Raw genomic sequence first — 23,719 nt, 5'->3', positions numbered from 1 at the left:
GTTTCTCAGTACCAGCTGGGTAAATCAAATCTCCCCTTCTTGAGTAGGAGGATGTAGCTATGCTAACTTGTACTCACAGGCATACAACATGCCGATTCATATCTGTATAGTACACTAAGTCACTGCAGAGTTAACAATCTGAGCTTACTTTCGCTTACCTTTCTAGAATTAAGGTGTCTGGCTCCTTCATAACCTCCACACCAACACTAGGCATGACTTGATATTGAAAGAGCGTACACTGTGTAAGCTTTATGTGTGAAAGCACGTAACAGTCACATATCAACTGCACCTAGAAACCGGGGTCTAAGGAGCAGAGTGTGAAGTGTTGCGTGGAAGAACAGTCCGCATAGCTTTAATATACCAACACATTCAGCAAAACAAGTTGACATTGGATCTGGAGCGGATACTCATACACAAGGTTTATGCAACTGCTTTGTTGAAGCACAGGAGTCACAGGAGTGGTGTGGAGTGGAGATTTCCCTTCAGCTTTGCATTGGGGAAAATTTCAAAGACTATGCCTGTAATGTCCTGTGAATAATGCTATGAAAAGACATCCAGCATCACTCTGATTTATATGTGTGAGGCAGAATATTTTGGCAAGCCTGCTTGGCCGCTCCAGCAGTGGCCTAGAAAAGATTGTTACCAAAGAGAACTGGTATAGAACAAAACTTGCCACACAGATTCAACTAAAAATACTAATTTTTCTTCTCTGGTATCAAGTACTTAAATATCTTTAAAGACATATTAGCATCTTGCTTTATCTTACTGTAAGCCACTTTTTACCAATAAATACCTCACCACATGCTGAAACCAAGACAGGCACTCCATCTCAAGCAAAGCTGAATCAGCTACATAATCTGACCCAGTTTTTATTCCAATTTAATGAAGAATTATAACCTCGGGTCACATGAGCCCACTGAAGAACACCAAAACCTGCCACATGCAGTGTTGCCACTGCCTGACTAGTTCTTAAAAAGTTGCACTGTGTAATTTTGAAAAGATTTGAGCAGAGATGAATTCATGAGACCATTATTGCCACGTAGCTCCCTTAAACCTTGAAAAAAGTACAGCACATACTTCAGAACACGTACAGAGATTTAATGACATAAGAAATACTAATGAAGTATTCAAAGGAGACAGTTTTATATGTTGCAAACATTTTAATGATTACTTTTGAGCTTACACATTGGGTGGTTTTTTTAAACTCCAAACTGCAACAAGTTAAATAAATGTTTATAATATACAAAGAAAATACAACCAAAAGTAGAACTTGCTTTAAGTGTGCCTTGCACTAGGAACCAGTGTTTTTTAATAGCTTTATTGTTGAGCTGCACAAACACACTTAAGGATTTGATCTTTATATCAGGGCATTTGAGAAATCAAAATATATTCCCACTTAAAAAAAAAAAAAAAAAAAGGTTGTGCATGATTATATGCAAAAACCCACTAAAATACTCCAATAGTGCAGGCACCATTAAAAAAGAAAAAGCTGGAGATGCCCATTAACTCTAACTTTTAAGGAAGCAAGTTTCTGACCATTTAGCTTAAAGCCAGCAAAACAGGGATCAGTGATGGCAACTGTAGTGTACAAGGTATTAAATGACAAACTTTACACAAATACACTGTTAGAAATTTGTATCAGTGAACACTGAAAATCTGATGATCTGTTCTTTGGAACAGTCAAACAGAACCACCTTAATTTCCAGTTGTGCAAGCCCTTGAAGCATCACACAGTGTTCTGTGCCAATTTCTTGCTGGCTGTGTAGTTACAAGGATTTCTTTTGTCATTAGCAGCTAACAAACTTATTCCACATGTTCCTAAAGCCTCACAGGTGAAAAAAAAGGCAAGTCTCATCAGAGCACAGCGTGGAGATCATACTTTTTGCACACAAACACAAGAGGCTTCACTAGTATCAAAAAACACTTTCTGATGTCCCATATTGCAGTCAGCAGCTCAGTTGAGATGGAACCCTTTCTCCATTGTAGCAGCTAGCAGACGCTCTCTCATAATCTCCTCAGAAGAATACTCAGGCAACTTTAGGTAATGCACACATGTATTCACAGATGGATAACTTGCATCTGTAGCATCAACCTGAGGAAAAGAAAGAACATTTTTTACTGCAGTTGTTCATAGCACTCAATACTGAAGTTGAAAGTTGTACGGTCCTCTAATTCATGGCATTTACTGCATACATAACACCAGTTGTCAAGAAACAGTAGCATCAGGAAAGCTACAGACCAACTTAGAAATCTATATGTACGTTAATTCTTTTATACTCAAATATGAAGTCAGCGAACAGACCTGAAACAGAGGTTAGCACTGAAAGCTTACCATGGTGTCATAAATTAAAAACCGGGAGAAAAAAAAAGTCAGTGTTATTTCTTAATGTAGCAACAATCACATTGAAAAGCCAAAACAGTTGGTTTGAAGGGCAACCTGAAGAAACCATACCTTGCGTACAACAGTGAGCCGGGGATGTAGGTTTGCCAGTCCTCCTGGTGGGAGTGTTGAACAACCAGTGGTGAACTGGAGAAAAGCCTTCCTTTCATCCGAAGACATACCACACAAGACTCTCACAAATCGAAGGAATCCAGGGCTTAAAATAAATTAAAATAATTAGTTATGATAACATAACGAGAGTGGTTTTTTAATTTCCCTTCACTTGAGACAGTACAATTACCATCTTCAGTCACATCTAAGCAATCATAAGATTCTAGTGCCTGTTCAGTATTGAGTTAAGAATAAAACATCGTAAAACCCATAAAAATACTTCTTTGATCTCCTTGCTGAGTATTACACAGAAAAATGTAGGTAAATAAGAACTTTTCTCCATATTTATCTTGGAGCATTATTCAGGTATCTTGCATATGAACGGGTAGAGAATTAGACAGAGCTCAAACTTATTCTATGAGAAGATTCCAACTGACCATAATCTTTAAGATTTTTCCTGTACCACTTCTGCGGTATAAAGCCATTTCAATTTATATATGATTTAATTTCTATCCTGTTCAAGACCCTCATGCAAAAAAAATTGGAAAAATGTAACAGACTACAATAGATTTTCAAGGAATCCTCCAGTTACCACTGCTTTCATCCATACCAGCCCAGGGAATGAGGGGGAGGAGAGGGCATGAAGAAAGCACAGCCTGCTGAAACATTCCCTTGGTATCAGGCAATGTAATCTCAGCTGCATCTTTGGATACAGGGCAGGACCAACAGAAGAATCGTTCCACATGGCCTCTTAGACTGATTAGAATCCTTCAGCATGCTTATATTAACACAGTTCCAGAAGTAGTTTGTATGTTATTGCTACCAAACATGACAAGCAGCAAAAAAAAAAACCCCAAACCCAACAAACCCCAAAACATCGAGACCACCTCCTGATAGCCAATCACCAGTATATGTGTTCCCTGCATAGTACATTTTCTTTTCTAACTACACTTGAAGAGAAAAAAATAAGAAAAAAGGGACAAGTAACAACTACACCCAACCAAACAGAAATTATAATCACCACCAAAGATAAAATTAAAAACTCTAAAATGCTATTTTTAATAGCCTGTATTAGTTAGCTGCCATTACATTTCCACTACTTGTTCACATTTGAGTATTTTAAATGTTTTTATTCTCTGTCATCACAGAAACACTAAGCACCTTCCAACCTATCCGTTGTAACATACATGGTTATTTCACATAGTTTTAGACAATCACTTGCTCTTCAGTGACCACCAATCCCATCCAATTTGGCATCGTCTTCTAATGAACGTTCTGGACATTTTGTCACTTAATATATCTTTTAGCTACTATTTTAAAATCACTCAGAATATAAGTACCTACCTATCTCGTGTATATCCCAGTTTAGGTTCAGTATAATTGATGATATCCTCAGCTGCCCAAGAAGGCGATTGATTTCCACAAAGAATCATCTGAACTTCTTCATGGCTGAAGGAACTCAGCTTCTCCATTGGAAAGACTCTATTGAAGCCATCTTTAATTTACACAAGATACAGTTATAAATAAAGTCAAAAGACTGTTTATAAAATAATGTCAGCATTTCAATTATATTTTAATCAAACCAGAATCAATCAACAGTTTCTTAATTAAGATAAATGGAACCTCTTCAAGATTAAAAGTGGCATAACTAATGCAGATGTGTTATGAAATTAATATCTATTGCATTCTTAAGTGTTTTTTTTTGAAAGCCATTCTATGCCACCACTTTAAACCAGCACACCCTGAAGAACAGTTAGTCCACCTAACTGCGTATATGTTCTGCCATATTTAAAATTACCTCTGAATGCCTCCATCTGTTTCTGTATACCAGTATGCATGCAGAAGTCAAACATGAGATCTACATATTCCTCTGCATTATCCATTGTTACAGTCTGCAAAGACAATAGATAAATACTTAAGAATTCATTTTGCATTAGAGTTACTGCTGAGACAGTAAAAACATAACTGCTGCTGAAATTGTAAAGGTAGTTTGTTTCCTTACCTCGTCATCACCACCTGGCTTGAGATCCACGGCTGTAAACCCATATACTTTGGACGAAGGGCAAAACTGAAAATTTAGACTTCAAAACACAAAAGATAGTTACTAATTGCAAACAAGTCTGCTGCTGTTTTTGCAAATACACCAGATTTATAAACTGCACCCCACACACCCAAAAGCATCTCACTACATTTCAAGCCATTGTTTGTAGATCATTTTGTATATATATGAACAGTGGCACCGCAGTACTCAACTACAATCAGTAATGGACTACACAGATAATACATGTTTCTAATCTATGGTATGCACATGCGAGTACTCTCCCACTATTTATTTGGCTTTGATAACCATTGAAAATTTCATAAGAGTTTGATATCTTTAAGTTATCAGCTTCAAAAGTACTCAAGCAGTTTAATTCAGCTCACAAACTCAAGAAATCTTTTACATTAATTTCCAGCACTTACAGTTACAAAGCCACCCAACATATTAGGTATTTAGGCCCTTCAACAGTGCTACTTGCTTTCTCTCTATAACAAGCCATGCTAAAGTCTGCAAGCCCATAAGCAATTACTGAACTCTGTCTACGCAATCCTTGTGGCACAACACGATTTTAACAAATAACCCATAATATTAATGGTAGAAAACCTGCTGTTTCAAAAGAAATAATTTAAAACTACTGAAGATGACATCCTGACACCAGTTTACACAGGTATGAGCACTTTTATGTCCTTAATATTTGCTAAAAGTTGGCACATGTTCTGTTCAACATGGATTCAAACACTGCACTGCGTGTCTATTAACATAATCTGAAATTTCAATCTGTCCTCTTGAGAGCTTTTAAGCTCTCAGAAAAACTTGATAAATTTCAATAGTTATCATAGCAAAGAAATTACTGATTCACACTTGTCTAAAGGTCTCTACAAGTATTTGTGTGTTTCTAGAGAGTTATACGGCATTGCAGTGCAGCCACCTTTAAGTTTAAACATTAGGAAACAGAGCAAATGAAAAGAGAAAATCCTCACACTAAGGAACAAGAATATAGCTACAGATGGCAAACTAGATCTTGCTGCATCTCTAATGATTCCCCCTTGCAATGATATTATTTAAAATGAAGAAATCTTCATTTTTAATTACACGTGTTGACATTTGTCTCTAACACAACACTGTTTGCATATTTATAAAGAACTATGAAAACTCTTACCCCAAATCCTCTATGCTAAGCGGAGGTCCCGAACCCGATGGATTCTTCAGCATTAATTCCTGTAGTTTTGTGTTCTTTTCATCTTCTGACAGACTTTTGTTGCTTAAAATTTGACGCCTTTTAATTGCAAGGTCCTTAATTTCTTTTAGAAACCTAGCTCTATGTGGATTTACTAATTCAAAGTCTTCCCATGTTAAAATTCCATTAAACCAGGCAGGAGGTTTTGGTTTTGGTGGATCAAGAATAAATTCTGATTTGGAGTCTTCTTCCAGACTTCCTACTGACAAGGAATCATGCCCTTCTTCTGTAGAAGCCTCCGACTGACTTTCAGTACAGTGCAAGTCTCTGTCACCCCGTGATTCATATATCAACTTACTCATGTTACTTTTAATGTCCCCCATACACATGAGTTTAAAAAAAGGCTTAGAAATGGGTAAATCCACAAGTCTATTGTCCTGAATGCATTTAGCCAAGAAAATTCCAAGGAAATGAAAGAGTTTGGTTATTCTTTCAAGTTCATCACTATCTTGTGGGAATGGTGCTGTGAAGAGTCCACATGATCTCTGTACATAGTAGCCAGGGGGTTTCAATCCACCACCAATATCAACCTGATTTAAGAGATGCACAAGAAGTTGACATTGTTAAAGGTGAATTTAACTTCTTATACTCTACTTCTCTGTTAAAAAGAGAACAGGTAGAGAAAGCAAGTTGTAGAACAGACTGGTCATCCTTGACCATGATCAGTGGCTGCTCACCAATCACGTGTTCTTCCCATCCCAGGTATCTAGTTCATTTTTCTTTTACACAAGTAATCAGTTTAAAATGCAAATTGAAATATACCTGCCGAGACTCATCATCTGGAAAATCGTCATCGCAAAGCCAAGCTCCCAAATCTGTCCTCTGAAATTCTGCTGCCACCAGTGCATAAAATTCCAAGGTAGGACCGAGGCCTGTTCCTTCCTCCCCTAAAAACTCAACCTAGAAAAACATAAGGTATGTTAATAATAAAAGAAAATCCTAGTGAAAGGTTCGGTGTTGGTTATGGAACAGGATTTTCAGTATCCCAGCTAGTACATTAGAAATAGCTATCTAACCTCGCTCTGCTAGGCAGATGTACTTTACCTCTAGAACAGATTTTCTGTCTGCATGAATCTGCATGACATTTTCTGCCCATTCCATCAAGGATTCACCTCGCGGAACTTTCACTCTTTCATGTTTGAGTCGTCCAACTCTGAATTCTCCTGGATCATCACGTCGCACTGTGCTTGTGGTCCTTGTCCGTTCAACAGTGGCTTCTCGTCTGTTCTGCAGCCATACAATTGCTCTGGAGAAAACCAAAAACCATTTGTTTGAAACTTCAATGTCTACCAGCATAAAAACTTGAAAGTAGCCACTACGAAAAGTTACCTTGTTAAGTACTAATTACCTCCTAATAATATTTTTTTAAAAGTTATATACCAAAGTATTTCACAGAAGTATCTGAAATGTCCACATATGGGCTGCTTCATATTTTATGAGTTTAGAAAACTAAATAATTTTTAATTACTATGAAGGGCCAACCATAACTTCTGATGTAACAGATAGCACCAATGAAAACATACAATTCTTCATCTGAATTATTACAGTTTTCAAATTACAGTGGAATGAACAGAAGGCAGAATTTACTGCAGTATTTTTTAATCACAGATGCTCAAAATCGTTTATAGACACTTACTACCATTTCCATTATATACTGCAAGGCAGTTGTACATCATCCCATTGGTACTGACAAGTTTTACAGCAAGATTTACTTACGCACTTATTAGAGAAACACAGAACCAAAGTGGAAGTGCAATCATACACATACAGACCCATATCAGTGAAGGAAGAACACCCAACTCTAATAGCAGTACTCACATGAAGTCAAAGCTTGAAATTCTTTTCCGTATTGTCATCTATGCAGCAATAAACTATCTACAAAGCTACCCTCTGTTGGTTGTTTTGCTATGGTCAAGCGTCATGACAGACACAGACAGAGAGTGCACACACCCACGTGCATATACACGCAGAGCTTATATAGAGTATATGAGTTTTAAGGTCTTAAAATACTGGAAATAGTTCTTAAGAAAGCTCTTTACTTACCAAGTAAATACCATGCAAATACCATGTTTCCTGAGGTATCTCTTTAAATACAGTTTTTCTAAAATACTACTTTTTTTCAATACAAAAACAAAACAAAAAAACAACACATATGGTCCATCTTTCTGGACCATTTTTGCATAGAAGTTCGATTTTTCCACATTAATAAGATTTAAACTGATGTCTTGCAAGACAACACCTTTTCTTCTCTTCCTTTTTCTTTCTTTTTAAATGCCTTATTTTACACTCTTCATGAGGCATTTCTACTGCATATTAGACAACAGTAATTTTTGCAACCCACTGTCTACACTTTTCTTCCTCTTTGAAAAACAAACAAAAAAAAACCAGCCAAGAAAACCCACAAAAACTAATTCTTCCATCTCATTACATAAAAGTAAACTGGGAAAAAGGTTTACACTGTCTACATACTCTCAAGGTAATTGACTGTAGCAGTGATATATTAAGGATTCCTAGGTAAGGAAGCACATTAGAGGGTACCCTTAAGTGTTTTAACGTTTGGTTTTGTTACAGTTTCATTATACAGCTAATACTAACTTTCAAAATAGCATCTCTTCCTTAGATTTTGTCTATTTTGTTAAGACTTTAGTGAATTAAATGAACCAAAACAAACAATCACCAAACCACTGTAGGAAGTAGAAAAGATATGTGCTTTAGTGTATGTTTTAAAAAAAAAATTAATTCACATTTATTTTCAGAATGTTTTCTATTTTGTTTCTTACTCCTTTAATGGAATGAACTGCAACCCAGTCTAATTACTGCCCAATAGGATAACCTAGCTAGAGGTACACATGCAAGTCTCAGCTAAAGTTGAAAAATGAAATTTCTTCAAAGGAATTTCCTGAAGAATATTAAACAGGAGGTAGGCTACTCATCATAAACCTCTAATACAATGAACAAGAATGTTTCAAGTGTCCAAAAGTCTTTCTGAAGTTTTCCATCTTCTTCCCTTTTTTTCTACTATCCAAAATGATTTACATTTGGCAAGCAAAATCTATCTCATTAGGATAAGGTCCTTCTGTGAATTAGTGATTAAAAAAACTATTACATTTAAAAAAAAAAAAAGGCAGCAGTATTTTTTGTTTGGGGGTTTTTTGGTGTTTGGTTTTTTTTAAAAAAATTTTTTTTGTTTTTTTACCTTGATGCTCCAAATGCTGTGCATGTGAAGTACAGCTGTCTTGTTTCAAATGGAATTAAGAAAGGACACTTGCTTGTTAGCTGCTCACACCAGTCTGGCAAAGCTCCACTTGCTAGTGCCAAGGGTTCCTGTGGTTTAATGCAAGGAAAACAACAACAACAAAAAAAAGTGTTTCTAATATTAGACTCATGTAGTCCCAAGAAATTTGTAACTAAGTACACAGACACCCAATACACGGAAGTACGGAGTTTTCATTTGTGCGTGAGCATGTTTCTTCCTACTCAGCAACTGCTTCCCCCCCTCCTTTAAATGCTATGAATGAGAAGTTCACAGGACTCAAGAGTGGACACAGGGTGCTTTGGCACAAAGACACTAAAAGCTGTAGTAAATCTGTGCGATATGTACTACTCAAAGCACTGTGGGGAGATCTGAGTATACAATTACCTGGAGAGAATTCTTCTGAACTTTGCCCAAAAGTGATTAGATACTACCTCCTCAATACCAGAAGGCATGAAAGAAACTTGGTGGTAGTAAAGATGATCCCCACTGAAATATTACTATAGTCCCCTCTAAGATACAAGTATGATAAAAAAAGACTGCAGAAATTATTACTACAAAGATATTCAGAGTGCCTGAACAGCCTTTAAAAGAACATGAAAAACTGAACTTTTTTTAAAAAATGAATAATTAGGGCAACTTAACTGTAATTAAAAAAAAAACAAAAAACAACAAAAAAAAAAAACAAAACAAAAAACTCAAAAAGCACGTAAGGGCCAAACAAGTCAAGAATCTTCATATTTAAGTCTTTGTAAAGACAATGTAGTTCTGCTGAAGAGCTACATCTTAATGTTTTCCTTTTAACGCATCTAACTGACCTGCTACCAATGTTTTCTAAATGCTATTTTTAAAAGCTTTATCTGGAACGTATAAACAATAAAATGTTTGTGAACCCTAACACAATTAATTGCCCTTTGTTACAATACCATCAGGCAGCAAACGCTACGTTGTAACATCGATGTTTGGTGCAGAAAAAAATTATTCTTCATAACAAAAAGATACAATTCTATTACAACTTTTTTCTTGGTATGTTTTTATTCAGACTAGTCTGTTCTTACAGAATTTCCTCATCCCAAATATAAGGAAATAAATTACCAATTTCAAACAGTCAAAGTAAGGAAGAGTATAATAAAGTCTTAAAAACAACATTATGTATACACAGCGTGCATAACACATTAATGTAATACCTCAATCTGTTGCAGAATCTTTGTAGTAATTTTTTTGCTTGTGAATTCATCTGGTGGAAAGTTAAACTGAGGATGCTCATCTCCTTCTGGAAATAATCAAGAGAAAATTTTTCCTTCATTTTGTTTTCAATAAAACATTTAAGAAGCTCTGCTAGATAACTAACTTACCTTCTTGAGAAGTTCGTGCTGTGTAAGGGTCACTGGCAACTATATACAAAATGCGAAGTAACTGCAGAACGTCTTCTACTCCACAGGAGTTCTGCCCACTGCCAGCTTTGGCCTGAGGTTGTTCCTTTGCCAAACTAAGGATATCAGAATTTTGAAGAGTAGAAATGGCCCCTTGACTTAATCCTGATTTTGATCCATGTTCACAAAAATCCTGTAAAAAAAGAATTGTTAAGAATGAAAACTGCGTGTGTTACTATCTGTAGGACTGCACACTCCAAGTTAATGATTTGAAAAATTAGAATGGTTACTCAACACTTAGTTAAGTTGTGGATGGTTCAAATCATGGTTCAAATGCATTTTAACACAAATGCACATTTAACAGAAGACATTAAAGGAAAAAAACAAAGAGAGCAGCAAAAACTAAACTTGATATTGGCATATGAACATTCAACTTTCCTATCCATGTCATATCCCTCCTCCACAAGAATCTTTAAAGCTGCAAAACAAAGCACACAGCCATTCATAACAGAAAAAGTTTGGATGCAGACATATACCTTGTATGCAGCTATGAGCTGGGAACAATTTCTGTTTTTCCTAATACTTTTATTAGTGCCGGTTAATTTCCAGTGGCGCAGGAAAGCTGAGTCTGCATTCTTCTGCAGGTAGGTTATCAAGTCATTCTTTGGTAATTCGTCAGTGCCAAGGTACTGCTCCACATGCTCTACTGACCAGCAACCCTACAACAGGAACCACCAAATGTTGGTTCTTCCTGATTGTAAAGTCCTTAATATTTCACATGCATTACATATTGTCTTTTCTAAAGGAGCATGCATTTACAAATATACTCACTCATATCCTTTAAGTAATTGAAAACTGTTAGTGTTTTTTAATGTAGCATTTCAAAAACTGCAATAAGATTTGTTTTGCTTTTGTTTAAACAGCCTTAAGAACATACACAAAGGCACAGAAGTCTTACCATTTTTCCACTTTCTTTCTCTTTATCAGAATCCTTCATTTCTCTGTACATGATTCTAGATAGTAAAACACTGAGTTAATATTTCATACTCATAGCACATCCTCTAAATTCTGAAGTTATACATTGACTTTGTAGACATCAATGACATTTAGATAACATGATGTAAAACAGCAATAGCAGCTGCTCTTTGCCACAGAGAACATCCGGGATACCCTGATGTAGCAAAGTTCTTAAACTCATATTTAAATTTCATTATGTCAATATTTATCTTGCAAAGTATTTATGTTTCCTTAAATGAGGTTTGAGTAATCAAGCAACTTTCATTGTGCAAACTTTCCAAAACAACTTTTGGTTCTTCATTATACATGCACCAAATCTTTGAAATTTTGAAGTCCCAGGGTAGTTTGCCATATATTAACTTAGGAGATAAGAACATCTACAACCGTTTCTCATACTTTCTAACTAGAAATAATTTTGCTACAGCATACAATTTTTGACAAAAGGCAACTCAGAAAACAGGTGCAACACACAGACACTGCTGAAATCTGAAATACAAAGTTAAATAAACTGCAAGTTCTTGCTTTCATATAGGTTAGTTTTCTAGTGTAACAGAAGTTACATTGGTGTAGTAGATGGAAAATACAGACAATTACGTAGTCTTACAATTTCTGTCTATTACTATAAAGCTAGTAAGGTCAATTTAGGGTACAAAGAATAGTTGAGGTTGGAAGGAACCTAGTCCTATACCACTACTCAAATGTCACATTTAAATGGAATTTCCTGTATTTCAATTTGAGCCATTTTCTTCTTGTCCTTTCACTTGTTGCAACAACGAAGAGTCTACACTGTCTTCTCTACTTCCTCCCATCAGGCATTCATACACATTGGTAAGATCCCACAAACCTTTTTTTCTCCAGGCTAGACAAGTCCCAGATCTCTCAGACTCTTTGTATGACAGACTCCAAGCCCTTTAGTTAGCAGCTAAAGTGAGCTTAGTCTAGCAGCCCTTTGCTAGACTCACTGCAGTGTCCATGTCTCTCTTATACTGAAGTGCCCTGAACTGGATGTAGCACTTCAGACGTGTCTCACCAGCACGAGAAGAGGGGGAAGATCACCTTCCTCAACCTTACTAATGCAGCCCAGGATGCTGCTGACCTTCTTTGCTGCCAGGGCCCATAGCTGGCTCACATTCAACTTTATCTCCACCAGGACCCTCAGGGCCTTTTCCACCAAGCTGCTTTCCAGCCAGCTGGCCCCCAGCCTGTACCAGCACATGCAGTGATTTTTCCCCAGCTGCTAGACTTTGCATTTCCCTTTGTGGAACTTCATAAAGTTCCTGTCTCCCCATTCCTCCAGCCTGATGAGGTCTCTCAGAATGGCAGCACAACCATCTGGTGCAACAATGACTCCTCCCAGTTTTGTTTTGTCAGCAAGCTTGCTAAGGGTCTGCTCTGTCCCATCATACAGTTCATTAATATAGATGTTAAACAGTACTGGACCCAGTATGAACCCTTGGGGTACACCAGCTGAACTTCATACCAATGATCACAATCTTCTGAGCCTGGCAGTTCAGGCAGTTTTCAGACACTATCTAGTCCATACTTTATTAGTTTGTCAATGAGGGAGAAAGTGTTGAAAGCCTTGCTAAAGTTGAGGAAAATAACATCTGCTGCTTTCTCCTCATCCACTGAGCTAGTCAACTTATCATAGAAGGCTACCAGGTTGGTTACAGATGATTTCCTCTTCATAAATCCATGCCACCTACTTCCAATCACCATCTTGTCCTTCATTGTTTGAAAATGGTTTCCAGGACTATTTCCATCATCTTTCCAGGGATGAAAGAGAGGGTGACCAGTCTGTAGTTCCCTAGATCTTTCTTGCCCTTCTGGGGGATAGGAGAGACACTTGCTTTCCTCCAGTTCTCAGAAATGCATCCCAATCACTGTAACCTTTCAAAGATAATCAAGAGTGGCCAGCTCCTGTGGGTGCATCACATTGGGTCCCATGGACTTGTATGTCCCGTTTCCTTAAGTGCTCCCTAACCTTTTGCCCTTCACATCCCTTACCAGGTTCAACTCCAGATAGGCTTTGGCTTTCCTAACCCCACACCTTCACACTGGGACAATGCCTCTATATTCCTCCTGGGTCACTTGACCCTTCTTCTACCTCTTGCATGCTTCCTTTTTGTATTTTGAGTTCTGCTGGGAGTTTCTTGTTCATTCATGCAGGTGTCCTACTGCCTCTGCCTGACTTTCCACACATTGGGATGGATTATTCTTGAGTCTGGAGGAAGTTATCCTTGAAAAATCAATCATGTCTCCTGGACCTCTCTTCTCTCTAGGACTATAGCCCCATGGGATTCTTCTAAGCAGATCCCTAAGCAGACCAAATTCTGCTTGACTTCTGAAATAACTAACAAGTCACAGTTGAGCATTAGAAATTATAAATTTTTTTTTGTTTTGTAGTCACAGCACTATCTATAAAACCAGAAAGAACATCCTGACATCAATGCAAGAAAAACTAATTCTAGCATGGCTTTCTACAGAGGAGAAAAAAAAATTAACATTGTTTCACACCCATTTCCTAATTGGTCACAGTGTTCTCTACACAGAATAATAAACTTGCAAGCTTACGTGTATGTTGGCTCCCAAATACGTCTAAGCTTGTCAGATTTCACATTGCCATTGCAGGAAAGTTGTAACAATTTCTGTACATAGTAAAAGATGGTAGATCGAAAGTTTGTTAGGGGCAGTTCTACTTCTCGAGTTGTTCCAAGACCCGAAACTTTCAAGGTAAGTGCTAAACGTGGTGAAGGCATGCACTCAACCTCTTCCAAGAGTTCTGAGTGAGGTGTACCTGCATGTGAAAAATCATTTGAGAAGCCATTAATACAAAATATGTAACACATGACAAGTTGGTTTAAATATCAATAAAGTGGCTCAGTAAGGAAGCGTGAAGACTTCCTGCACACATGCCAGAGAGATGATACTGAGTTGTAATTATGAGCTATATGTAAGGGCTATAACTGCAGCACTTCTTTACATGAGCAAAGCTAACAGGAATTTCTGAAATCCCTGTTGATCCTTATGTCTTGATAACATCCCCTTTAATATTATCACAACACATGCATCCTTCTCTTTATACACAGTATCTTCCTGTTGTATTGACTCCTTTCAATTCATCAAAATCAACAGCTGCTCATTTCCACACAAGCTAAACCTACATATTCCTTTCTGTAATGAACATTGACTACACCTACACTGCTAAACAAGAATGAACTAAGGAGCAAGATCAGATGCTGTGCTGCTGGTCATACAGACTGCTCAACTACTGTATTAGCTTTCCCCTCGACTCTGCTTTGGACTGTTTCAGCAAGCCCTCTCCAATCAAAGCTGTTCTGGGTAGCTCAACACACAGATTATTCCCTGCAGGTGGAACCAGACATAACAAAAGATTTATCACTCGTCCGAGTTAAATTAATGAGTATGCTTATTTTACACAGCACTTAATTAACTTTTTCCCTCAATAATGCTTGGACCTGCAGAGGTAGATAAAACTCTCATTAAAACAGAGAAAAGCTGCACAGCCACAAAAGCATGTTATACTGGTTAACAGTGATAGGATCCCCAGAGCCCAATGGGCCCTTAATAGTTAGTCTCCATCCTAAAGCCAGATCAAGTATCACAAATGTCTTGTCAGCATACCCGGCGGAGGGATTTCTAGGTCAGTTGTCTGTTGAACATTAGTACGACCAGGTCTCGGGTCAAAAGCAGGAACCAGAGCAGAAAACTGCCGTTTCAATACATAGTCATCATCCCATGTTCTTCTACGGCCTCCTTTGGTTTCATACTCCTCCTCTTCCTAAAAAAGAGTAGTTGTTTTTTAGATTCTGCTACAAAGAATCATTTGATCAAAAATTTAAAAGTTAGGGAATACATCAGTCATGTAAACTAAAATTGACACAAAAATACCAAAGCTGGCACATAACAGTATTAGTTCCATTTAACCAGTCAAGCAGGAATCAAGAGAATTATCAAAACCACAGAAAAACAGAAACCAACATAAAGAGGCTAAACTTACAATAGGTGTATTTATGATATCTGGAAAGAATGAAACTTTCCATGAAGCACCAGAACATAGGGAAATACAAAGTATTGTAGACCAGCAAACTTGGTGTACATGTTCTGTGTATTCCACAAACTTTGGAATATCAAAGATTCAAATAAATCAGTGGTATCAAATACATTAATTTTTTCTGAAAACAAGTAGTGTTTTTTTGAAAGTGTATACATATATTGATATGTAATATAGACACATTTTATCCAGAGATTAAATCAATTACCAAAATACTGGAACTATTATGGTGGGAAGAAATCTAATTTTCAATGAGCTTTAGCAAGTATTAACTGCTTATGACGTTCAGCTTGTTTTGAACTGTTGAACTGTTTCTGCTCAACTCCTCATTGAGAAGAATTATACAGTATTATCAGAGGGAAAAGGACTGGAACCCAAGACAGAAGAATTTTCTTTTCTGGATCCAATTCTTGCTGCGTAATCTTAAGCAAAGACTATTTTAGCTATTTCTGATTCTTCCCATGAACAACACTAGTAACTCTATTTAATGATTTCTGAAAAGTGATCGACAATCTACAAACTAAGATTATTGTTTGCATTGTAGATCCACTTAAGTAGTGCTGGATTTTCCATTCCCAATTTCATATCTTTGTGCAGAAGGCAAAATAATGAAATGCTTAGTAATGTACTTGAATTTCTATTAAAAGCATAATCACAGTAGGTTAAAATGCTAAATGTTTTGGTTCAAGTGAGTAAAAGTTTTCATATTAATTACAAGAGGAAGTTTCTATAATTCCATAAAACAATACTTATATTTATGTAATAAACATTAAATTATCATTATTGAAGTCGTATTTTTCCTCTTAGACCTTGCAATATCCATTCTGATCACTTCAATGGTTTGCTTCACACAGGCCTACAGTTAAAAACATCCCAGAACTGTATAATTGCAGAATTCAGCAGCCTACCCACAAAGTTATACCATTTCATCAGCCAGTGAACTAGTGATCCATCATTTCTACTGTCTGTCAACTTGTTCCCAGGCTGGTTTTAAGATATTAATTCTGACCTATAAGGCCTCAGGGTGTGCTGATGTTCAAAACCACTTTTCTCTGGAATAAATACTGAAGGTGGTACAATGAAATTTGTATAGAAAGGGCATTGCTCTGTTAGCTGTCCTATCTAGTGAGGCCTTGCAATTTTATCATGCCCATGCAGGAGAAAAGAGCTGTCTTAATACACAAAATATATGCAAGAATGAGGAAAAGGGACAATGAACTGTCTTCATGAAGTAGTATTCAGTTTGCAGCCCCCAAAAAGCATAACATGATTTTAACTCTGGCATTTCATTTATAGTCTTAATGGACAGGTACTCCAAACTAGTAGTCTGCAGCTAAATATATTTGCTTTAATTAATGGAAAGATTACAGCTAGGACACCATATTGCCAAAAAAATCTGCAAATTTTTCATACTTCTGTTAGTCAATTAAGATATCACCTATGCTAACTGTACTGTACCATAACTTCCTCATATTCTTGATCTTCTTGGTTGTCATCTTCATTTTCATCATCTTCTTCATCTGGTTCAGGTAGATCCTCATCATCATCTAACTCTGCCAACAGAGTACTAGCTCGGCAGCTATCAAGAAAATCTGTAATACATATATACATTTACATACAGAACAAAAGCCAAGAATAACTTTTAAAGCAAATTTATGAAAATTAAAGAACAGGAGCACTGGGAAGAGTGAAAAAAAAAAAAAAATCTCACTTAAACCAGAAAAAGAGAACTAAAACACTGCTTATGGCATAACAAGATTAAAAGCTGTGATAAAAGTATACACCTGACAAAAAGTCCAGGGGTCTAGCCAACAGCATAACTAACAAAAGAAGCACTTAACATTTGTATAATTAAGAGTGATCAGCAAGTGATCAGTTTCTCATTTGCTTATATCAAACATTTTACAATTACTCTTATTTTAAATTACAAAAGATTGCAAAAAAAATGGTACACAAATGTATGCGTTTGATTCTATGTCTAATTTTAAAAACAGATTAGTGATGTAATTTCCACTAAGAATGTGTGGCTTAGACCTCAAACTACAATGTAAAGGACATTTTAAATAAACATTTAAGAGTGGTATTTTTAAAGATTCAATTCCTAATTAGTTTCTGTAACGAGAAGCTGAAAACAGCTTTAAAGTTCAATTTCACCCACCTAGTACTAAGACTTAAAAACCAACCCCTCAAAACCAGAAAAGTTCACAGCAGTCCAAGGTGGACTGTGATGAATCTTTGAAGTTTTACATTTTTCTGTACACATATAAACTATCTATACCACCCAAATACCCTTTAAATTGTTGCTAATGCCTCAACCGAAACTTTAAGGTAACTCTATTTACCTAGTTGTTTATATTTTAAGACTTGCCACCCAATCAAAATATCAAATGAGACTTATTAAAAGAATAAAGGGAGATGGCACATGCAGATATCTTAACTGACCACCTCCATGCAGCTCAATTCCAATATCCATTGAAATTACCAGATATTTTTCAAGCAATTTCAATAGGCAACAAAATAGAACACAATCTTAATCCAATAAGTTTTAAACAAATAGAGTATCTTTTCTTTCAAGAATGCCTCACAATCCAATAAACTTTAGGTTAGGAAGTATTTTCCCATATCTAGCCCAGGTTTTTCTTTACTTCATTTCATCAACTTGGTTCCTAGATGCTATCAAACTAGTTAACTAAATCTTCTATCACAGTACTCATATCCAGTAAATAACTTCTGTCCTAATGTCTGTTTCTAGCACACAGGACCCACATAACTCTGGATTTTGTTCCTCCAACCACATAATTCCACTCTCCATGTCATTTTCCTTTCTGTGTTCTTTCCAATTTTTCCAATTACTGTTATGGTATTGAGATACCTGGAACCTCATATACCATTTTAAGTGTATAATGTGCCTAATGGCAGATAGTTTTCAATCACTGAGTAATACAAGGTACCTCAGACTGAGCATGCAGCATGCCTAAACAAAACAGTGAGAAATAACATTTTGATTTTAATTAGAGGTCATATGCAAACTAGATGAGATACTAAACTTCTTTGATTAAGGAAAAGATTAAGTGCCTAAATAAACTATACCATAAATAATAATAATGTGGGATAGAAACTGCTGAAAATAAAGACCTGAAAACATAAGAAAACACTACTATGTTAACATTATTTTACTTACTGCCTTACAGAACTAGTACATATCAACAGCTCAACTTTCAAATACTTTTCAGTAAATAAACTACTACATGAGAAAATCATAACAACGGGAGAAAAGGAAGAATCATTAATGGGAAGTCTGCTTATGTTCATTTAAAAATGAAACTTACCATATAAAGAATATTCTGCCTCCTGACCTGTATCGCTCTCACTAGATGTTGATGTTAGGCTAGTAGTTAGAGTATTACTAAGCGACTGACCAACAGATAAAACTGTAGTTGCTGTAGCTACATTGCTGCTGCTAGTAACACTGGATGTAGACATGGTCACTGTTGATGTGGTACCAGTTGTAGTCAGATTAGGAAAACTTTGGGCACCCATAAGAGGAGAAGCTATAGATAAAGATATGGTAAGATAAAATAAATGATTTGATGACTTGAAGAGTACAATTTACATGCATGACTCCTGTGTTGAAAAATATATTTGGGGTTGAGAAATTATCAGATGTATTATTATACAATAAAGAAAAACAGACTAAAAGGGGAAGGGTTTCCCAGTGCAAAAGTGCACCCTACAATGCAGATGCCCATTTCTGAGCATATGCCCTTGCATACATTTAAAACAAATGATTTTATCAAATACATCCCCAAATCCCACTGTAAATCTGAAATTACTTCATTTCAATTTCAACATATGAAAGGTATTCCTGAAATCTGTTACTTCAATACTGCATCTGTCTGTAAGCCTAAGTAATTTAATCTCTAAAAAGCAATATAATCAAAATTATACAGATAAAACAGTTTAACTATATATAAATGAATTGAGAAAAGAACATAAGACAAATGTGAAACTTGTGATTTTTGCGCATTTTTCTAAAGCTCTTAAAGCAGCTCTGACTTGTTATCTTTCATGTAACTATTAGCACACATGTACATGATGGGCGACAAGCCTGAGTTGGCAGTACTGTGAAACATGTGACTTAATATCTTACTTATGTGTATAATTTACATAAATAATTTTCAGAATACGCAAACAACCACTAAGAAGTCACCTTACTGCACATCTAAATAAAACACAGTAAATGCATTTTAGTTAACTGAAACAAGACTGAATTCACTGTGAACTCAATGGAAAGAATTTTAAGTAGTATACGTCACTGAGTAGAAGTTATACCTATGTGCAACTACGCATTTACATCCCAATCTTCAAAACATTTTCTCGCATGCTTATCTTCACAAGAGATTTATCACATGTTTGCACGTGCAAATTTGAGGTGTCACTTACACTTAAATTTAAACCTTGATTTTCAATCTATCTTTTCTAAAATTTATCAAATGCAAGTTTTGCAGTTTTAAAGTAAACATTTTCATTATTGCATCTTATGTAAACTGAGGCACTGCTTTTTTAAAAAAGTCTAAATTCTGAATTTCAGACTCTTATTTTCATCAAGGTTTGCAAAAGGTTACTACCCTTGAAGCAGGATACAATACAACAAAGATTCTTTCCCTAAGGGCATTTGGTAGCTTTTTGACAAAAACAAACCTTACTGTTTCTATTTTTATCGTTTCCCAGATACTCCTCTTTTTTTTTTCCCTCCTCCTTAGGAACTTAAGTAACAGTTTGTAAATAAAAATGTAAAAATGCAAACAAAATATCAGCAAAGGTGACCCAAGCAGGTATAGTGCTTGAAATTATTTCTATGCATAGGGAGGGAGAGAATGAAATTTAAGTTTAGGGTTGTTAACAAGACTATGCTCATTTCTATGAAAACATGGAAATTTTACAGACCAAAGGGTTTTTCTTTTGTTGTTTAAGAACTTGAAAATAAGTTGTTCAGTATTCATATCTTCCACCCACTTCTAATTAATAACTGTAAACTCTTTGCTGTTATAATAAACAGAAAAATGCATTAAGTGACAGCATTTCATTTGCTCTGAATTCAAGAACAAATTGAAACTGGCTACTATACATACCACTTAACTCCTGGCAAATACAGACATTTTTAAAAGCAACCACTACAGCAAGTCCAGAAAGATTTGCATCACTAATCATGATTTCAGACTTGACTTTTTGGTTGGGGATTTTTTGGGGTGGTGGTGTGGTTTTGGTGGTCTGTTTTGTTTTGTTTTTTTAAACCCAGACAGGCCAAAGAAAAATAATAATAATAAAAAAAAACAACAAAAAAAACCAAAACAACCACCCAAGCTTTTTACAATGCTCTAAAAGAACTTCAATGAGATTGCTGAAAGTTAGTTTCTGATCTCTTCTTGGGGCACAAGTTCCCATTTACAGTTTCTATTTTTATAAGATGTATAAAACAAAGTGATTCCTACATGAGGGATAATTTTAAAGTGTGAATTTATTTTTAAATTAAATCCAATTTTTACTTTCCCATATTCTTACTTCCAACTTCAGCACTGCATGAATATCAAACATTCATGACATCTGTTAAACTTGCTATTGAAGTATCTTACTATGTTTTTCAAAGGTGCTCCCTCTCCTCCAGCAGAAAACTACTTCAGAACCAGAGGCACTAACTGTCTGCCTAAAAAGGGGACCAACTACTGGAAATCTTCCCTTGAGTATCTTATTTACATTTTTAATGCAGGCTGCAAATGTTTTCCCCCTCCCAGTATCACAATATGGATGTAAGAATACATAGAAAAATCTCCCCAACAAAAAAGAAAATGCTCACTATTAAAAAAATTTAGAAATGCTCAAAGCAAACACCTCATTTTTAAATAAGGAAGCATAGAAGTCCTGGAAAAGCATAAAAGCTTAACAAGAAACCGAGTGCTTCTTTCTGGCTTGGGTAATTTTACCTTTTCTAACTTGCCTACCTCATGAACTAGAGCTCTCTGGCTAAAATACTATCAGCATCACTTGAACAAAACACATAACAAGGCTGGCTGACTAGCAGCTCTGATGGGAGCATGCTGAAAATTTAGAATAGTGAACTCACAACAAGCAGGTTTACATTATCTGCTAATACCTTGATCCTACATGTAATGTGAGAACATGCAAATGGTAAAGCATGTACATAATGCCACTTAAGTCACTGTTAACTACAAACTTCCTTAACTTAATATGCCTGAACAGTTCACCGAATCCAAGCCTTAATGACCATAGCATGTTTAGAAAACATACACAGTATTAGAGTACATTAAGTTATTCAGCCTGATAGAATGCAGGAATCTACTAAAATTTCACCATACCACAGTTTACTTTTTTCTTTCTACTGTGTTCTTAGTTCCTAAGCTCAGAGACTTCATAATATGCACAAACTGCCCTTCCTAAGGAAAATGGAAAAATAACAGAAATAGGAAGATACAAGGTGAATATGCAAAATTACACATATCAGAAAGCAAGAGTAACCCACATTAGCTACTGTTGCTAGCCTTCCAGCCGCCTAACCTAAAAATACACTCTCTCTCTCTTCCTAAACATGTAATAGACATCAAATTCAAATTATTTTCTATTTGATGGGTACCACAGTGTAATCTGACATCACAGGGCAATGTAACACATTCCAGCTGACATGAATTCTGTGAGCTCTTCATGGAGTTCTACAGGCACACACAAGGTCAAGGCTGCTCTAAGTTCATTTCTCATCAGGCCAATTCTTTAAGTCTAATGAAAGCCAAAGAAACAACAAAAGCTTCAAATAAAAATAAACATAGCTTACTTACTTGCAGTACTCATGACATTTCTTCCCAAAGTATTAGTATTGTTATCACTGCTACTTCGGCTTAAATTCATGTTGTTCGTGGCATTGGTACGTGCTATGTTTGCCACTCTTCGAACAAAGGACTCCAGGCTGGAAGTTTCTCGAGATGATAAGTTAGGAACGCTTGCACTGGAGCTCATTGGTGCCCCAGCAGCCAACAAAGAACTGACCGAGAGTCTGTTACTTGCTGAAGAGCTTAGAGGTCGTTGGGAAGCTGCTTCTTTATTAGTCAGTTCAGAGACTGAACTCACGTCAGGAGAGCTTACACTAACAATTCCCATGGATATAGCACTGGACTCCCCAGGAGTACGTATTGAGTTATCAGGACCTAACTTCCTCTCTGCATTTTCGTTTCCCATGTCCGCTGTTAAGGTGCTGGTGCTTGCACTGGAAGATGACCCTACTTCAGTCTGGGGCACACTATCAGCGGAAGAGAGAACAACAATTGGTTCATGGACGTCAGTGCCTGAAACTATATTTTGCTCCATTACACTTTCTGATCTCCGCTCCATTTTGGTCGAACCCAAGCTGATGTCGCTGCTACTGGCCACGCTACACACAGAACTGCTGCTTCCTTTTCTACTTGAGGAGCCTGCAGCAGCAGTCGTCTTGTCTGGACAGTTGTTTTTCACCAAGCTGCTCCATGACTGCGTTGTGCCTGAAACAGTGGATGAAACAGGTTTGGGTGATGCCGCTGAATCAGGGTCGTACCCTGGTGCAAGCTTGAGGTCAAACTTTCCTTCTGCGCCCATACGGTAAGAGTTAGAGCCACCAGCATCCCAGGTGACATCAATCCAGCCTGGAAAGGGACAGGAGTTTGTGAGATCCAGCAGAAAGCAGACAGGAGCGTGTCAGACTAGCTCCACAATGTGGGATCAGCTTCTCATAAGGGCTGCATGTCTGAATTAATAAAGTCACTAAATAACCCTTAATGCCAATTAAAAAGGAAGTGTTTAAATCTAAACAATTTGGTATTTTTGACGATCAGCCTCTATCTTCAGGGTCCCAGAATCCAGCCAAAAGTAAAGTTTCCTTCAGGAAGGAACCTGACCTACTAGGATCTCTCAAAATTTTATTATTAGATTCTCTAATATCAGAAAGGTATATTAAAATGTATCATCATAACTTTATTAATATCTGTCAAGAAATTATAATTCTTGCAAGGACATTCTATAATGTTTTTCTTCGTTGGATGCTTGTGGATAAGCATATTTGCCAGACAGAAGACATTTTATGAAATAGATTAGTTTGGGATTTCTTATTCTTGCCCTGTAAAGTGAAAGAATTAATTCACTGATACTCAGCTTTTTAGTTCAATAATTTACACAGACTCAAACATTTCTTAT

At 36.4% G+C, this 23,719-nt stretch overlaps 1 protein-coding gene across 8 annotated transcripts in view; it reads right to left on the bottom strand.

Annotated features, from left to right (window-relative positions):
* Positions 1-1,140: 1,140 nt before the first annotated feature.
* The window catches only part of HECTD1 (HECT domain E3 ubiquitin protein ligase 1), a 65,389-nt gene continuing 42,810 nt past the window's right edge, over positions 1,141-23,719 (bottom strand). For 4 of the 8 annotated variants that reach the window (XM_049825144.1, XM_049825145.1, XM_049825146.1 and 1 more), the window contains exons 25-42: positions 22,336-23,172; positions 18,817-19,038; positions 16,946-17,079; positions 15,058-15,214; positions 13,987-14,209; positions 11,354-11,408; positions 10,932-11,114; positions 10,378-10,588; positions 10,210-10,295; positions 8,966-9,093; positions 6,814-7,015; positions 6,532-6,669; positions 5,692-6,299; positions 4,494-4,572; positions 4,290-4,383; positions 3,836-3,986; positions 2,453-2,597; positions 1,141-2,092 (exon numbers count right to left, since the gene is read on the bottom strand). In XM_049825144.1, coding sequence (XP_049681101.1) covers positions 1,955-2,092; positions 2,453-2,597; positions 3,836-3,986; positions 4,290-4,383; positions 4,494-4,572; positions 5,692-6,299; positions 6,532-6,669; positions 6,814-7,015; positions 8,966-9,093; positions 10,210-10,295; positions 10,378-10,588; positions 10,932-11,114; positions 11,354-11,408; positions 13,987-14,209; positions 15,058-15,214; positions 16,946-17,079; positions 18,817-19,038; positions 22,336-23,172 — 3,791 coding nt within the window. In that variant the 3' untranslated portion in view covers positions 1,141-1,954. The remainder of the gene's footprint in view (positions 2,093-2,452; positions 2,598-3,835; positions 3,987-4,289; positions 4,384-4,493; positions 4,573-5,691; positions 6,300-6,531; positions 6,670-6,813; positions 7,016-8,965; positions 9,094-10,209; positions 10,296-10,377; positions 10,589-10,931; positions 11,115-11,353; positions 11,409-13,986; positions 14,210-15,057; positions 15,215-16,945; positions 17,080-18,816; positions 19,039-22,335; positions 23,173-23,719) is intronic. The other 4 variants (XM_049825149.1, XM_049825150.1, XM_049825152.1 and 1 more) reach the window with 2 other exon arrangements.

This window comes from Accipiter gentilis, chromosome 22 (genome assembly GCF_929443795.1).
Source record: "Accipiter gentilis chromosome 22, bAccGen1.1, whole genome shotgun sequence".
Lineage (NCBI taxonomy): Eukaryota > Metazoa > Chordata > Aves > Accipitriformes > Accipitridae > Astur > Astur gentilis.
Note: the sequence above shows the minus strand (reverse complement) of the source record. Positions and strands in the feature narration are given on the sequence as shown.